Below are 14,642 nucleotides of genomic sequence, written 5' to 3' on the forward strand. Positions count from 1 at the left end.
ATGAAACTCTTTGAATTTCTTATTCAGCTAAGAAACAATATGGGATGTAATATCACTTAACTTAAATATATATATATTCTTTTTAAATTTATTTTTACATTCTAGACATCAAACTTGGAACTTTTTCAAGCCACTTCAGGCCTCCAATAAGCAAGGCATTGGTCTCACAGCAGGCAATGAAATCTATCTCCCATCTAAAGGCAATCACAAACATCCATGCCCATGGCAAGATTTGAACCTGCAATCTGTTGGTTGGAGAGCAGGTATGTAAACCACTTGGCCAACCAGGCTGGCAGTTGGGTTGCTGAACACATGGAATTTTTAGTTAAGAAGGAGTATATGTTGAAGTACAATGGAATTATGAGAAACTTAGGAGGAAGCTGGGAAATGATCTGGAGTTGTTTGGAGAAAGTAGTATAAGACTGCATACCCAGGGTTAGTAGGATAAACCAAAAACCAAATGGAAGTTAAATTGATGAGTAGTAGTATCATAAAGCAGGAGATGCTTTAAAAAAAAAAAAAAAAAAAAAAAAAAGGAAAGGAAAGGAAACATTAAGGAGGGAAAAATAAAGAAAATCTAATCATGGCACAATACAAAGTGCAGTTAGCATTGTTAGGAAAGCTAAATCCAAATTAACTAGGCAATCCAAAGGAAATAGTAAGTAATCACTTTACAAAGGTGTATTATCCAATTGGAGGATATATACTGCAGTTTTCAATGTGACACACAGATGAAATTATTAAATTAGATTAACTGTAGATGGCAGTTCATCTACCTCAGTATAATGTGAATATAGCAATGGGATTAGATGGCATGTCAGCCTTTGTATGATGTGAATGTACAAGAGATTTGGCAGTGTCTCTGACCATGCTGTTAAATCTCAGCACTGGGAAAGTTATACAGGTATAAAAGAAGGCACACCTTCTTTTCTTGCAGTCTTCACAGACAAACATTAACAGTAAAATGGACCATGCTAAAGACCTCAGTGACTTTTGAGATATCACTATCATAGCATACTACCTTTGCAACAACTCCAGGAAGTTTCTTCCCTGCTGCAGCTGCCCTGATCAACTCTAAGTGATGATGTTGTGAAGCAGAAATGCCTAGTAGCAATAACAGCATAATCGTGTCCTGGTAGACCACATAAAATCACGCTGTGATTTTATGTGGCATGAAAACATTTTTCATGGCATGAAAAAATTGCCAATCCTCGGTTGAAATACTTGCTGCTGAGTTCCAAAATACCTCTTCAAGAAATGTAAGCACATCTGTTGTTCATTGGGAGCTGAAGATCGTGGATTTTCATGACTGTGCTGCTACACAAAAGCTCAACATCAACAAGGACAATGTCAAACATCAGATGGAATAGTGTAAAGCTAACTGCTATTGGTCTCTAGAGCAGTGGAAATGTGATCTTTGGAGTGATGAATCATGCTTCACTATCTGGCAGTCTGAGAAGGAGTTGGGGGTTTGGCAGTTGCCAGAAAAACACTACCTGCCTGAATGTGTTGTGCTAACCGTGAAGTTTGGCGGAGGAGGCATCATGGTCTGGGGCTGTTTTTTGAGGACTGATATAGCAGCAAAGGACGGACCAACTCCATATTAATTAATTTTGTAATAGAGTGAGAGTTGGGATATTTTTTATATTTTTGATCAGAAAGTGTAGTGTATGAGTCTACCTTATTCAATAGTTCTGTCATCTTGGACACTATTTATGCCTGCTTTCCATTACTCTCATTAAATTTAAGTCAAGCCACAGCCAACTCTCTTGAACATTCCCTAAAAATACATGTAATATGGTACCCATTTCCTGCAGCCTTATTAACATATTACCACTCAATTTGTCTCCCTTCTAAGTGTTGCATGGTATCTTTCACACCAGTGCAATGTATACTAATAAAGTACTCATTAAATAATTTCATTATATCCTTTGCTACAATTGCCCTACTATCTTAGTGTTGTCCTTCAATAATTATTCTCCATCTTTCTTGCCACATAGCAGAAGAATTCTTTTCAATTTTCTTTTTCCTCACTAACCATTCTTCTCCTATTGCACTTTCATCACTATACTTGCAGTTAGCTAGGATCATATGGAGGCAGCAGGATTTTTCCCCTTCTGCAAACTTGTTTTATTTTTTTTTTTCATTCTACAAAACAGACACACTGGCTAAGAATACACACTTACAGACATAATATCCTAGTCTTAAGCCATAGTCACTTTGGCTGGAATTCAACAAGTGGAACTACAAGACTGGTGTTTATGAAAAACGTAAGAGCATCTAGTACCTATAGCATAGTGGAACAGAGATAGATGAAGAGCTCTTTAGCTGTCAGCTCTGATCTTGATCAGATCTTGAATAAGGCTGAATAAGGTAAGAGTAAAATGGATAAATTGCAGAAATGAATGAACCAATAGATTATACGGGAATTGTGGTGAATGAGGTGGAGGTGAGTAGTCTATTGCAAAACCTCAATGTCAGTACATCTGTGGGATTGGATGGTATACCAGCTCGTGTCGTACATGAAGCGGCTAAAGAATTGGCAGTACCTTTGAAGATTTTGTTTAATCTGAGTCTCGGGTCTGGGTTAGTCCCAAGGGGTCGAAAGAGGGGAAAATAGTTCCACTGCATAAAGGAGGTTCCAAGACTACTGTTGTAAATTACCGATTAGCATATCAGGAATCGTTGTCAAGGTCTTGGAGAAACTAGTCAAGAGAAGAATACAGGATTGGATAGATGAAAATCGGATACTGTATGGGGGGCAACATGGTTTTGTGAAAGGTAGATCATGCCTCAGTAACTTGCTCACATTTTATAACACAGTGATGTCTGAACTGGATAAGGGTAATGGGTTTACAGTGATTCTACTGGACCTTGCCAAGGCCTTTGACAGGATACCGCATGGAACTCTAATCAGTAAACTGGAGCAAATGGGGATGGATATAGGGTTGGTGAGATGGATAGGAAGGTGGTTGATGGAGAGATATCAGAGAGTGGTTTATTCAGCAGTGGAGTCCAAAAGACGGCTTGTGACTAGTGGTGTGCCACAGGGTTCTGTTCTTGGACCACTACTTTTCAATTTGTTCATTAACAATATAGGAAAGGATCTGAGAGGAAGTGTTCACTTGTTTGCTGATGATGCAAAGTTGGGTAGAGCAATTGTGAGTGCTCAGGATGTCAAAATTTTGCAGGATGATTTGGATAGTTTGGAGGTCTGGGCTAGGAAAAATGGATGTCAATTTAATGTTGCAAAGTGTGAGGTTATGCATTTTGGAGTGAAAAGATTAGCAGCAGTATGTCACATTGGTGGAACCATACTCCAGGAGATTGATGAGGCCAGGGATTTGGGAGTGTTGGTGGATAGGGAGTTGAAGTTTAGGGGGCACATTGCAAAAGTGGCTAAATCAGCTCATCAAATCACTTGGTTACTGAAAAATACTTTAACAAGTAGAGACAAACAAGTTATTGTTCCTCTATATCGAGCCCTGATAAGACCCCATCTGGACTACTGTGCCCAGATATGGGCACCAGGGTTTCTTCTTGATGGGGAGGAGGTGGAGAGGATCCAGAGATGAGTGACCAAGAATGTGGCAGGTCTGTGGAATGAACCTTATGAGAACAGATTGAAGATTTGTGGGTTGCAAAAATTGGTTGATAGGCGGAAAATGGGGTGATATGATTGAGACATTCAAATTACTGAAGGGTTTCTATAAGATTAATTCAGGAGATATTTTTGAGAATAGGACTGGTGGTGGGAGGACTAGGGGCCATACATGGAAAATGGGCATGGAAACTTGGTTAATAAGGGTGTTAGAGCTGGTTTTTTACTTGGAGAGTGGTAAATGAGTGGAATAAGCTGCCAGAGTCTGTTGTGGGTGCTATGACCGTGAATGAGTTCAAGGTGAGGTATGATAGATACTGTGTGAATGTCGAATAGTTGTTCTTGACATGGCGTTAGGGCCTCGGCCTCCCTCGATGAGTCTGTCGACTCCTTGGAGTTGCCCGAAATAATAATAATAATAATGAATGAAGAAATTAAGCATGCAATCTGGAAAAATAAGGTTTTGTGGAGGCAGCACAAGATGAAGGGTAATTAGTTGCTTGAGGAGTACATAAAATAGACCAGGAAGGTGACTTGGTTGGTAAGGACAGCAAATTTGCAGTATGAGCAGAAATTAGCCAATTGGGCCAAGAAAAATCCTAGATGGTTGTTTCAATATGTCACATGTAGAAGAAAGAATGATTAGAATGATTATGGGAAGATGACTTCATTAGTGGTCTTCAGTGAGCAGTTTATCAGTGTATTTCATCCTCATAAATGCAGCATCATGAGAATTCAGTGCAGATAGTATGATGGAGGAGGGGCTGATAGGCAGGAGGCTTATGAGGAATTAAATCAACTTGATGTTAGTAAACCAGGAAGAGTTGACAAAATAACATTGCATGTGGAAATATTCCAGAGAGTTTAATACCACCCTTGGCATACCTGCTTAACAAGAATCTTTCAACAGAGTTTATAATTTTTATATTGAATTCTGATCACTGTGTAACCATGAAGGAAGGTATAAGCCAGTTTGTTGATGAGGACTAGGATTGATTTAGAATTGGGTTGATAATAGCAGTATTCTCTGTGTTGGTCAGCATGGATTTGTTTACATGTTTTAGGCAATCTTCTTATGTACGGTGACAAATTCATCGAAAGGAGATGCATATAAAAGTAGTATACTTGGATTTTTTCAAAGACCTCTGATAGATTACAATACAACATGCTGGTAACTAAATTGGGACAGATGGGGTTGGAGAATAAATTGCTGTGCTGGATAGGTAATTAGCTGTTAGATAGGTATGAATGGGTTGTGTTTGGATGAGTTATATCCCAAAAGAGGAAGATCAGTAGTGGTGTGCTGCAGGGGTGAAGGGAGGGGGTCTGGTACCATTTTGTTTAATTTGTATTCTAATGATATTGGGACAGGCTTAAGTGAAGTATATTGTTATGTGCAGATGATGCATAGTTAGAAAGGGATATGAAGAGTAGAGCAGATCCGTGTGTTAAGGCTTAAGTGCTGGAAGGATATCATGTTGGAGGTTTAATGCCATATTTACAGCACTAGGAAAGGACTAGTTTAAAATTAGTTTTTAATCCTTTCTTATTGCTGTAAATATTCCATTAAACCTCCAACAAGAGGAATACAGCAGATGTTGTAGCCCTAAAGAAGGATCCAGATAAACTGAGTGGCCAAGTGAGTTCTGCCAGGTCTTGACATTTGGTAAGCAAGGATGTGATATAGAGTCTACAATTATTGGGGAAATTTATAAGTCTCTGATACAGCCCCATTTGAACTATTGTGCTCAGATTTGGTTGCCTAGGTTTCTTGCTGATGTGGAGGTAGTTCAGAGGCAGATAACTAAGATGGCTTCCTGTGAAATGTTCCATATGAAGAGAGAGATTGAAAATTTATGAGGTTACAAATTAACAGATAAAAGGAAGAGAGGTGACATGATAGAAACATTCAAGTTATTGAAAGTTTTCTAGAATAAAAGTACAAGAAATTATTCACTATGTGATATATGAGATAGATGGGGATAGAACAAGAGGTCATCATTCGAAGTTGAATAAACCTTTAGTTAGAAAGAATGTGAAGCCTAGATTTTTTGCTATCAGGGTGATGAATGAGTGGAATGGGTTGTCTGAAGTTGTTAGTTCTTCAGTGTATCAGTTTAAGGAAAGGTATGATCAATACTGTGTGAATACTGGTTAGCTTCTGCCTCTCAGGTGAAATTCTGATTGGATTATGGATGGTATGATAGGCATATTGTGAACTATGCTGTGGGCTTCCTACGATGAGTCTTTTGACTCCATGGAGATATCCATTAACAATAATAATAATAATAAAATTTTGTAGGTAATGGAATAGATGAGCAGTCTGGGAATAGATAATGACTTCAAGTTTAGGGGTCACATTGCTAAAAGTGTGAGGTCATCACACTGGATTTTGAGTGTGACACCTACCTAAAGACAATCACTAACATTCTTGCCCATGGAAGGATTCGAACCCACAGTATTATTATTATTATTATTTGTCACCTCCAGGGAGTCCAAAGACTCATCGAGGGAGGGCATCTGCTCTACAACTCTGTCTCCACCACTCACAATCCACCAACTGACCGCAACTACACCAATGCCATCTATCGCCGACCACCACCAGTATTTCCACAGACAATCAGAAACATCCATGCCACAGCGGGATTTGAACCCGCAGCCTTTTGGCTGGGGAGTGGATATGCTAACCACTCGGCCAGCCAGGCTGGTATATTAGTTAGAAGGTTGAAGTGTTAACCACTCAGCCAACCACATATTTCCAGATTGAGGCACATTCTTCCAGGATGATGATGTGCTATGTCCACACTTAAAAAAATTGGTTCGAGGAATACATGATATCAGTGGTGCACTCAGAGGGGGAGGGGGACCTAGGGCCCTGCCCTCCCCAAAGGAAAAAAGGAAAAAACACTAAATAATTTTCCAAAAATCTTTTCCTAATTAATATTCAATTTTTTATTTATGTTGTGTCGTGTCTTCTATTTCTATACTACTTATGAATTAGCGATCATTGCAGATGCTCAGTCATAGGTTGCATGCAATGCATAGTGTGTATTCTCAAATCGTCTACTCGACTCAGCCCCCCCCCCCCCCCCCCCAAGATTAAATCCTGAATGCGCTACTGCATGATATCATCACCTGTGTTTGGATGCCCAGAGAATTCACTGGTTCTCAACTCAGTTAAACATCACCGAAATATTTTGGAATGTTTCAAGGACTTCCTTGTTTCTAGGAGGGACCTCCCATGATGAGTCTTTTGACTCCATGGAGGCCTGAATAATAATAATACTGATAATAATGTGCCATGACACTGCACACTTCATCATGCACCATGCAATATCTTGGACACTATGGCCAATCTAGTAATTAAGCATCTAGTGAAAGCAGTGCCACAGCAGATACAAGTGCAAATATTGTACATTGTCTCATATTTCAGCTGTAGCTGAAATATGAGAATATTGTACATATTTCACATCAGCGAATGTAGATGAAATATGAAATATGTATAATGTTCTCATATTTGAGCTACAGCCTCTGATGGCTATCTTCATGCAAATAAGTATTTAAAATAAACATATTTTTCTGCTACCAGCCAACCAGTAGAATTTATTGTGCAGTTACAATAGTATTTTGGTTAGAAATATAGGTGTGAGCTGTTGCAGACCATAACCTGAATAGGTCATATTCAATAATTTTAAGAGCCATTCAACCTCTCCACACACACATTACTTAATTTTTTTATATACTAACCAAAAATATTAAATGTAATCACTTAAAGCTACAGAAAAGGGTCTTAAAACCTAACTACTTATAAGTATGACAAAGTTTTATTGTATTTGTCTCTGTGATTACAGTAATTCTTATGTGCTTTTGAATTTGCTCTTAGCTGATCAAAACAAAGTTAAAAGTTAATATGGCTGTCATTGATACAGTAGTTTTAATTTACTTACGTAGTATTCCAGATGAATTATCTCTTTTTTTTAATTTTTTATTTTATAGACTTTGAAACAAAACACTGAAGTTCAAGATGACAGTGACAAACCCCCAATCAAGAAAGAATCAGTTGCCACACAGACCACTACTAAGAACTTGGCAAGTTACATTTATCTTTATTTTTGAAATACATAAAGTTTGACAAAATTAAATTTTTAATTTATGTTTATGCTATTGCCATCCTTGATGGACTTTGTCTCTTGGTGTAAGGCAGATAATAATTATTATCATTATGTCATCTTTGCACACTCTTACTCATGTTCACAGATAACTTTGGACAAAATAAATGAAATGATGCATGCAAAGAGAAAAACATATGCACATGGTGATTTATGAGAATTATAGATTTTATTGTTGGCAGACATTTAGGATGTCTGCTAAACAAACATCCTAATGTATATACCTGTATACAATTCTAAGAGAATTATGGATTTTAATAAAATGCTAGTGTATTGTACATGTCCACTTTGAAGTATCATGTTGTGTCAACAGCTACTGATATGTCCAAATTTCCTATAGTGGAACATAAATATAGCAAGAGTTGAATGTTAATATAGACTAGTTAGTGTTATCCAGTCACTGATTTTAAACTCAAGTAACAGACAGCTTTTTTATTTTACAGTTGCAGCATCCATAATGATTAACAGAGGGATTGAAGAACACTCACCCCGAGAAAACATATTATCCAAGAAGGTGTGCATCCTCCCGAAGAATATACAGGATTTCCTATTCAGGAAGTGGCAGTTGCACAATCCAAATATGATCTCTTTTGGTATAAGAATTCTGCAGAAGTTCAGATTAACAGATTTTTTGGTCTGCCACTAAATTCCAGTTTGATTACCTTTGATTGTCCATACAGACATGCTGTGATGCCTCTTTGACTTAACAGATCTGAATATCATCTGCAAAGATAAAATGATTAGAAGTTTGAATTTCCAAAAACTCATGTTGGGATCATAACATAGTTATGCTGTTTGGGAAAAAAAAAAACATTCTTTGTCTTAAGTATACCATCCTATTCACCACAGCAAAATTTAACTCTTTTTTTTTTTTTTTAGAACTGGTACCCATTAAAGGAATAGGTAAGATTCATCTTACTGATCAAGATATATTCCTTCAACCTATTCATCTTCTATTAATGACCAAAATTATATGGATACTTTTTTTAAAATTAGAAATACCTAAAAATTTTTGATACCCAAAATGATATGGATTTTTCTCAAGTACTTCATACCAGTGAAAAACTACAGTAGTACAGCAAGGTAGCAGCATAAATGATTGTTATTATTATTATTATTATTATTACATGACACCTCCAGGGAGTCCAAAGACTCATCGAGGGAGGGCTTACTTTACAACTCTGTCTCCATCACTCATTCCACCAACTACAACGAACCACATCTACATCAGCTCTATCTACCCCTCCACCACTAGTATTGTCACAGACAATCACAAACATCCATGCCCATGGCGGGATTCGAACCCACAGCCTTTAGGCTGGAGAGCAGATACACTAACCACTCAACCAACCAGGCTGGCAAATGCAAGGAAAGAATGTTCTGAATTAGTGCACTTTGTTTACTGTGGAAATGGACATTGGTTAGAGTTAACAGACTTCCAGTAAGATGTTATCATAAGTTACAATATTAGTTATCAGTCAGTTCTGAGAATTGCAGCACATTAGAAATCAACTTTGGTTAAGATTGACATCATTAAAAGTTGGATATATGAAAAGACACTCAACAAATTTCATGCTGATCACATAAACTTATGGAAAGGGATAGACATCATTATTATCATCATCATTAAATTCCTGATATGTGCCTCAAAAGGTACTGGATACTATAACAGTACCACATGAAAGGATTACATTACTACTATCTTACTATCACCATTTCCTCCAGATTAGTATGTTATCTGTTCCAATATTGTTGGAAGTTTATTTTGCACTTGGTTAGACTATAATAAATTTAGCTTAATCCTTTATCCAAGTGTAAACAAACAAAGTTTGTGCCTGAAAATATCTTCAGGACTGAAGTAAGGTGGTACATCCCTTGGCAACTCGTAGCAAAGGTGGACCAAGCTCTCATTACTCCTTGTCTCAGTATCTCCCATAATGCAAAGCACATCTCCTTGCGGACATAAGGTGGTACACCAGTTGGCAACTTGTATACATAAATATGACCTCTCCAGTGCTTCTGTCCTAGTATCACTACTCTGGGTCTGCCTCCCACTGATGAGACCTCAATAAAAGTTGAAACCGGTCTGGGTAGTGGCCCTTCCCTTAATGCATAGCAGTATACATGTCTGCAAGGAGATGTGCTTTGCATTATGGGAGATACTGAGACAAGGAGTGATGAGAGCTTGGTCCACCTTTGCTACGAGTTGCCAAGGGATGTACCACCTTACCTCAGTCCTGAAGATATTTTCAGGTGCAAACTTTGTTTGCTTACATTTGGATAAAGGATTAAACTAAATTTATTATATTCCAATATTGTCAGATCTTATATTTCACATTTCTAAGGCACTTTGAGCTGCATCAATCCATCAGCTTGTTCTTTTTTTCTTGGCATCCTGGAAATGAATGGGAGAGTAAATGTTCACTTCAGTTGTTGTTTTAATTAACATAGAAGTGCTAGTTAATGTTACAAAAATGGTGGCATAAGAAGCATACAGCATCTATACAAAAGGTTTCAGCTCGGAGATCAAGTTTTTCGCTGGACTTTTCACAGTGGATGTGATGCAACAATTGTTACTTGTATGTGTCCAAAATGTTAAAGATTTATGGAGTGTTAGATTAAATGATAAGAAGGAACATATTATAATATGTGTGTTTGAGAGAGAGAGAGAGAGTGAGAACTGCAAAACACTTGCTTTGCTAATCTTTCCTCTCCCATTCTGTTTAAGTGATTCCACTTAGCTTTGCTCACAACACATGATTGAAGGCTAACAGTGCCATGTTCCTTCCTAGCATTTTCATTTTTAATATGATTCTACCATTGATGTCATATGTTCACCCCTGTAATTTTTCTTGGTGACTGATATTTGTGGTTTCCAGTTTTCTATCGACTTTTTTTTTTTCTAACCTATCTTTCAGATCCATAAGTTAACATTGATTTCAGTGCTGTCTAGTATGTAGTTACTTAATTCATTTGGCTAATTTCTCGCATATACCATTATAATTTATTCGGTTAACCATATGAGCTTTTGCTAATTCTGTTGTCTATTTCCATATTTAATTGCCATCTCCACTTAAAACTGTGACTAAATAGTTGATATGTTTTTCTTGTTCTATAGGTTCTGTAGATTATGATAAAAATGTAACCATTCCATACATTAAAGGGAGGATTTCCGAGTTTACCATGGAGTTCTGATTTTTCTATTTTTGCTGACATCTTCACGATATGTCAATAAGGTAAGAGGATTTGATGACATATCACCACACATCTTAAGGGAATGTTCCAGGGAACTGGCAGTAGTATTGGCATGCCTGTTTAATAAAAATCTTGCAACAGCACAGGTTCCAAGGGAGTGGAAGGAGGGTAAAATTGTTCCAAAGCATAAAGTTGGTGATAAGGCTGTAGCTTCAAATTATAAGCTGGTCTGTATATCTTGAGTTGTGATGAAGGTACTGGAGAGACCGAGGAAAGGTTGGATACAGAAATGTGCTGATAACAGCAGTATTCTCTGTGGTTATCAGCATGGGTTTGTTAAGGGGACATCATGTTTCACTAACTTACTTATGTACTATAACAAGGTGACAAATATGTTGGACAGGGACGATGCATATACAGTGGTGTACTTAGATTTTGCAAAGGCTTTTGGTAGAATGCTACACAACAAGCCCTTAAATAAATTGAAACAGATGGGATTGGATAACAGACTTCCGAGTTAGATCAGTGACTGGTTTTTGGATAGGTATCAGAAAGTTGTATACGAGAGTGTGGTATCCTGAAAGAGAAATGTCACTAGTGGTGTACCGTAGGGGTCAGTTTTAGGGCCATTGTTATTCAGTTTGTATGTTAATGATATTGGGATGGGTTTAACTAGTGATATGCAGCTGTTTGCAGATGATGCAAAATCGAAGAGAGCAATGCGAGTAAAGTGGATGTTATGACCTTACAAGAGGACTTGAATACATTGCATGAATGGGCAGGTAAGTGGAACTATCAATTCAATGTTGCAAAGTGTAAGGTTTTGAGATTTGGTAAGCAATGATGGGATGCAAAGTATCCACGTGGTGGGGAAACTTTAAAGGAAGTAGAGGAGATGAGAGATCTAGGAGTGATGGTGGACAAGGACCTGAAATTCAGGGGCCACACTGCACAAGTTGTGAAGACATCATATTGGATAATCATAATGATGCAGAGGACCCTGACATGCAGAAATAGAGAGGGTATGATGCCATTGTATAAGGCCTTGATCAGGCCTCGTATATGGTGCACAGATTTGGTCATTGGGTTTTCATGATGACAAGGATGTGTTGGAATGGGTCCAAAAAAGATTCACAATGGTGAGTGGTCTTTGGAATGTGGAGTACAGGGACAGAGTGAGAAAATGTAAGTTGCAGAGCCTCGTGAATAGGAGGAAGAGGGGATATGATTGAGATATATAAGCTAGTCAGGGGTTGTTATCAGGTTGACATGGAGGAAATTTTTCATGGAATGGGAAAGGGGGTAAAACACGAGGCCATCGCCAGAAATTGTATAAGGAGGGTGTGAGCAGAGGAGTAAGAGTTTGCATGGAGAGTGGTTGGTGAGTGGAATGCATTACATGAGTGTGTTGTGAATGTCGACACACTGAATCAATTTAAAGCACGGTTGGATGAACATTGTGTGCAATAGTGTGTACCTCCCACAATGAATCTCCGACTCCATGGAAGTCAGATGTTGAAAATAATAATGTTGACTGAATCAGTCAATTAGTTTTTTCTTCAGTCTGCCACTAAGTTTCCAAGATTTGGTTCTTGTTTTCAAACTCTTTCATTCTTTCTTTTTTAATTTTTTTTTACCTGTCTCCCACTTATGAAAAGTGGATAAACCTTTAGTACATTATTACTATTAGTGTTGTAATGATTTTTTTTCTATTTTTATTAATTTTACATTTTTTTTGTATTTCTATTTATTTTTACATAATCTAGGAACCCTACTCTAGAGACAAAACACAGTTCAAGTCACTTCAGGGCTCCAATAAGTGAGTTGTATTTTCACTGGACAATGAAATCCACCTAAAGACAATTGCAAACAACCATATCCTCAGGAGGATTTGAACCTTGACTTTGTTGGTTGGTTAGTAGATATGCTAAATACTTTGCCAACAAGACCACTCTCTGATTCTCTTTAACTTTTTTACACACTTTTCTTTTCAATATGATATTTAATTTCATCCTGCTCAAACACTAAGTAGTAATCACTTCCTGTTTCACATCAGTGTGTGTATTGTGTTCTGAACCAGCATGAAGATATCACTAATAACATAGTGAGCCTTTTCTTATTTTTTTGTGTTTTCTTTTCATATGAACTTGCCAATTTGTATACATCTTTATGTTGAAACATGGTATTAGTATTGGCTACTCCATATCCTGAAATAAATCAAACAAGTACTCACCATCATTATTAGCTTTGCTCATATTCATTTCCTGCTCTACTGTTTAGATCTCCAACAAAACTAAACTTTTCCTGTTTTCTTTTCTTTTCTTTTCCTTTTTCAGCTGCCTTCTGTAATGACTTGAAAAATTCCTCCAGTTCTTCCTTAGTAAAATCTTCTCTGCAACCATAGGTACAAATAAGTCTCATGATGTTTGCCCACATTATGCTACATGATATTGCCTGCCATTCAAGAAGATTATTCTTGTGTTTACTGTTGAATACCATAGCTATCCCTTCCTTTCTTGGATCATTACTGTCTGAATATAGGCTGTTCTATTTGTTTTTTAGAAGAATCTAAACTGTTTTTTTTCTTTGTTTCAGTGACATCAGTTATATCAACATGGTATCTCTCTAATTCTTGTGCCAATTCTACCAAGGAAGAGATAGAAGAGTGTTTCACACACACAAAAGTGTGTGTGAAATTAATATAGGTTGTGGAACCTATAGTACAGTAACATTATTTGTGGTGAAGTGTTTAAGAAGTGAGAAGGAACTTATTTGTGTTTTTCTTGAATAATTGTTCCTTTGGAAACACTACACAAGAAGACTGTTTCATAGGACTGAAGTAGTAGGTGCAGCAGCATCCATGAATCCATGTGAATGGATGTTGACAAGCAACTAGTCATGCTTTTTTAGTAGGACAATGAAAAAAGTGGAGAATGAACAAGTTTAAAGAACGGCTCCTGAAAACAGCTGTAGAAAAGACAGAAACTTAATTTCTTAATCTTAATAAAATGTTGATAGTTTTTTGGCAGGTATGAATGATATGCAGGGTGTCAAGTATGGAACGAGGGTGAATCTGAAATTTTCTCAAATATGTGTGTGTCCTGCACAGGAATTCCCACTTTGACATCAAATGATAGTGCATTTTACCAGCAAAACCTCTCAAGCTGTACAGGTTGATATTAAGGAACTCGACTATAAAGCTTACATATTTTGGTTGCTTAGCATGGATAACAGGAAGAGTGTCAGGTTACCTGTTCTTTGGACAGGAGGTTTGATAAGTTTGAAGCTAAACTGTGCATAAAAGCATTTTAGAGAAAAGTGGATGCTTTAGTGGAGAGGCATCCATGAAAATAACCACAAAAAATGCATAAGGCATAAATAATGCAGAAACATAGCAGCTATGAAAAAGTGATTGGAAGGAATCTGAGAGAAAGAGAGAGAAGGGAGGGGTCATCTATTAGGTGGATTACTCTCTTCTGGATGATATCAAGAATTCTTGGAGGGGTACCAGTCCAAATATGAGAACAGTAATCTAAGGTTGGAAGGATTTAGGATTTATATAGTGATAGGAGGAGTTGTACACCTGAGAAGTAGTGTTTTAGATAGATGATACAGTCGAACTTGGTTATAATGAGCAACAAAATTTCCTTGTTATAACGATTACTTATGAGATCAGT

The 14,642-nt window shown here is 37.3% G+C and overlaps 1 protein-coding gene across 1 annotated transcript in view; it reads left to right on the forward strand.

The window, feature by feature from the left end:
- LOC150098484 (uncharacterized) overlaps window positions 1-14,642 on the forward strand; it is a 314,082-nt gene that overhangs the window by 147,091 nt on the left and 152,349 nt on the right. The window contains exon 4 of the mRNA XM_090405238.1: window positions 7,598-7,690. Within this exon, the coding sequence (XP_090261364.1) occupies window positions 7,598-7,690 (93 nt within the window). The remainder of the gene's footprint in view (window positions 1-7,597; window positions 7,691-14,642) is intronic.

Source organism: Typopeltis vanoorti, chromosome 15, assembly GCF_054136105.1.
Source record: "Typopeltis vanoorti isolate ZY-2024b chromosome 15, IOZ_Tvanoo_1.0, whole genome shotgun sequence".
In the NCBI taxonomy this organism is placed as follows: Eukaryota; Metazoa; Arthropoda; class Arachnida; order Uropygi; family Thelyphonidae; genus Typopeltis; species Typopeltis vanoorti.